We start from the raw sequence: 3814 nt of genomic DNA on the forward strand, positions 1-3814 counted from the left end.
GTTTAAGACTACAAAGTTAAGTTTCGTTCTCAAACCAACGAGACAATCTATTTATAAAATAACGTTCGGTACATTTAACGTAGTTATTATTTTTTTAATTATACATTTAACAAATTAGTATATGAGACTATGAGTTATTACTCAAAAAAAAAATAACTAGTTGTCAAAATAAAAAGAAGTAACTGATGACTGAAGTCTATTAATTTAAAAACAAAAATATATTTCAACTAAACTACAATGTTTAGTATTTGCCCAAAACAAAACAAAAAAACTAATGCAAGGACCAAATTTAACAGAATTAACCATAAATATAATTTGTTCCTTAAAAAGATAATTTTTGTTGGTTTAGATACAAAGTATAAATACTTACTTTGACAAAAGAGATGTACATACTTGGTGCCACTATAACTTTGACAAAACATATGTAGCTCAAAAGGCTCAAAAGGAGCTTGACAAGTCGAACATGAAACACAAACTGAGACATAGCAAACTTGGCCAGCCTACAAAGCGAAGAAGGAATCAGTTATAGGAGAATGAATACATTAGTTTTTCAACTAGACTTTTTAGAAATTACATTTTGTACTAAGATGATGTTTCAAATCATTTAGAATGGGTTAGATGTAGTTGGTTTGTGTAATATATGTAAATAGGAGAAACTGGAGCTTATTATGTGGATTAGCAAACTAGGTAAAAATATCAAGGTTCGATACACTTAAGCTGGAGACGGCAAAAAGTGGACACCGTTGAGATTTTTGATATATATATTATTTGATCTTTTATATAGACTCAATAATTTTTTTTACAGATTTTTTTTAAGATACTTAAAGTCAATACTTTTGTAATCACACGAGCGCGATCTCGGTTTGCAAAGTGCAATTTGTGAACCACTTCCTTTTGGTATTCATTATATATGAAAGTGCAATTTGCAATTTGTGTACCACACATAAAATTCAATATATGGAGTCGAAACCAAACAACATATATAAGACGCAAATCATTTGAAAATCTCTAAAAGATTACGTATCAGCTTTAAACATTCAAGAACCTATGATATGTTTTTTAAAATAGTTAAAATAGTAATAAATTTCGGTTGACCTTTTTTCGCTTTCTTAAATAAGTAAAAATATCGGAAATAGCTTATTCCTTGTTGTTGAAGTTTTCATGTATTCACGAATCGGCAATTTCTTCTAACTTCTCCTCCAGAAGGGTTCAAAATGTTCCCCATCTTCACCATCGACTTAGAGAATTGCTCGAAGAACGCCACAGGATTCTCCGCGTACTTGCTCACTATCTTCCGAGTTTGTATCCCGAACACGCTCGTGTACATAGCCTGGTCCGAGTTCAACAACCCTTCTCCTCTTAGCAGCGTGTGGTAGAACGAGTTATCGAAGAGATTCGGCGTCACGTTGTCCATTGCCGCCACATTGCTATCACCTTCTCCGCTGTTCGCGGGACATATCTTTCGGAGACTTGCCACGTACGTCACCGATAGTGGATTTAGGGCTGACGTCACTTGAAAATCTCCATAGATCCGGGATCTAAAGTTCCGACATTGTGCCATTCCGACCGTGTGAGCTCCTACATAGATTGTTCGTTAAGTTAGGGTTTTCGCAATCCGGTTTAGCACAGTTACCAAAAAATTAATTGTCCGGTTTAATTAGATTGCCACAATACCTATAAGAGCGACCATGTCTTCAACAGAGAGACCCTGAGAATAAAACTTAGCGACGATGCTGAGTAAACTCTCATCTGGAGTTGGAAGGTTTGTTGTGGCATGCGCGTAACTTGCTGATTTTGAATCGTTTCTTCCCACAAGAACATCCCAGTAAGGTCCACCCACCTTCAAACCACAATTTTAGATGTTTCTTTATTTCATAATTTATATGAGAGAGTATGTTTCTAAGTCTTGTTTATTTACCAGGATTGTAGCATCTCTAGCACTGATTGTGAGAAGATCAGCGCAGGAAACGACTCCAGGACATTCGGATTCGATTATGTTCTTGAGTCTGTCTATAATTTCGTATCCTTTCAATGAGTTTATGTTGGGAGAAGCTTTCTTCTCTCCCTTGAGTGTTTCTGTTTCGTCTAGCAACACTGATCCATCGCATCCCTGTAATAACATTTTGAAACTTTGAAAACTAATTAACCATTCGTAGCATAAATTAAGGAACCCCTCTCAGGTAAATATCATGTAAAATGTTCGTAATTTCCTCTGTTGAACGATTTCTTGTATTTCAAGAAAGGTGTGTGAATGAGTACTTACTTGGACAAAGCAGTCGTGGAAGTGTAAACGAATAAGTATGGCTGCATTTCTAGGATCTTCCTTCACTATGCATTCCATTTCTTTCTTGATGACGTCAAAGACTGTCGGACAAGTAGACTTGTAATAATCTAGGGTTAAAGGAAAAGCAGGTAATAAAGTTGGTATGTCAAAGGAAAAACAGGGGATAAAGATGGTGTGAACCATTATGAACACAAGGAGGAGTTTCATAGTTCTTCTTTCTGATGAAACCTTTTTGATCCAATTTTTGAGATGAGAAAAATGTGTTTGTGGGAGAGATGAGGAGTTAGAGAAAATGGTTGGGACTTCAAAGAGATATATAAGTTTTTGAGAAGAAGGCATCGTAGTGTGTTTAGTTTTCTTGTGTTACAAGGGTCTTAAGAGGTAGGTCAAGTGAGATGCAACTAATTTTGTAAGATGGTTGTTGGGGTTTCCTATGACCCTTAGATGAAAATTTATTTGAATACTAGTGATGATTACCAAACCAAAATCTTACATTACCATAAGGTGGACTAATATCCACATTTTTCTCCTATTTTTAATTTTAAAAGGCATAATTTTTTTGTTCGTATGTGTTTACAAACGTTGCAAATATGTTTATCAAAATCCAGAGTGATTTTTGAAACAAATCTAGTACTTTTGTATAATTTGTTCAACCGTTTTTATATTATTTGGCACTACAATATGATCTAGTACTTACTTACTTCTTGTTCAACAAATTTCTTTTGCAAAGTTTTACTACATAATAATGTAAATAAAAATTTGGTCACATATCATTCCTAGTTAAGTATTTTGGTCTCCTTCATCTGTGTTTTCCTTTTTCCAGTAACGAAATCTAGATCAAAAGGTAGGAGGGAAAATATGATCTACTCTTTGGCGTCACCTTGAATTATACGATTAATTTTTAAAAAAACCTCAAAATAGTTTTCAAAATGATAACGACGTTGTATTAACAACGATCTTCGGTAAAACTTAAAAACTTATTTTTTATTTTGCCGTCAACTTGATGTTATTTTAAGATCTGTTTCAGTCTTGGTAACGGTTAAAAAAACTAGGTTATAAGAATGGCAGATCTACATAATTTGTTGGGGAGAAGAAACTTGTGTTAGGTGGTTCTGGTATAGACGTGTAGTTGTAGTAGGAGACACTGATGCACTACAAGTTAAGAGAATAAAGTAAGGTATCTCGTAGCAAAAAGGCCCATTAGCTCAGTTGGTTAGAGCGTCGTGCTAATAACGCGAAGGTCGCAGGTTCGAAACCTGCATGGGCCATTTTGTTTTTTAACATTTTAACCAATGACTTGTAATAATTTTTTGTTTCAGAATGTTTAGGGAAAAAATGTTATTGCGGTTAACACTAGCATGTGTAACGCGTAAGTTTCATTCATCCAGCCAAAAAGCTCACACTGACGTCAACTCATCCAATGTGATTATCGACCTTGACTTTGGTTGGACCATATACTAGAAACCTTCAACGATGCTCTGCTCGGTTGTCTTTGTATGTTTTCAAATCTGATTTTTTTCAACTTATCTC

At 34.6% G+C, this 3814-nt stretch overlaps 1 protein-coding gene and 1 non-coding gene across 2 annotated transcripts; one reads left to right on the plus strand and one right to left on the minus strand.

Annotated features, from left to right (window-relative positions):
* Nucleotides 1–958: 958 nt before the first annotated feature.
* On the minus strand, nucleotides 959–2579 carry LOC17894478 (peroxidase 11). The gene is made up of 4 exons (XM_006302371.2): nucleotides 2264–2579; nucleotides 1919–2110; nucleotides 1675–1840; nucleotides 959–1578 (listed from the first exon to the last, which is right to left on the minus strand). Exons 1-4 carry the CDS (start codon nucleotides 2489–2491, stop codon nucleotides 1160–1162), a joined length of 1005 nt encoding a protein of 334 aa, XP_006302433.2. The 5' UTR covers nucleotides 2492–2579; the 3' UTR covers nucleotides 959–1159.
* An 899-nt stretch (nucleotides 2580–3478) lies between these two features.
* Nucleotides 3479–3552, plus strand: TRNAI-AAU. The gene has a single exon. It is a non-coding gene; the product is annotated as a tRNA-Ile (tRNA).
* The last annotated feature ends 262 nt before the right edge of the window (nucleotides 3553–3814 follow it).

The sequence above is a fragment of the Capsella rubella genome, unplaced genomic scaffold (genome assembly GCF_000375325.1).
Source record: "Capsella rubella cultivar Monte Gargano unplaced genomic scaffold, Caprub1_0 scaffold_2, whole genome shotgun sequence".
Lineage (NCBI taxonomy): Eukaryota > Viridiplantae > Streptophyta > Magnoliopsida > Brassicales > Brassicaceae > Capsella > Capsella rubella.

Bases quoted from the DNA above. Each gene is read 5' to 3' on its own strand.
- LOC17894478 (XM_006302371.2), bottom strand. From the start codon at position 2,491: ATGAAACTCCTCCTTGTGTTCATAATGGTTCACACCATCTTTATCCCC. The intron at 2,111-2,263 runs GTAAGTACTCAT...ATGTTATTACAG, and splicing joins TCCACGACTGCTTTGTCCAA to GGATGCGATGGATCAGTGTT. The intron at 1,579-1,674 runs GTATTGTGGCAA...CAATCTATGTAG, and splicing joins AGACATGGTCGCTCTTATAG to GAGCTCACACGGTCGGAATG.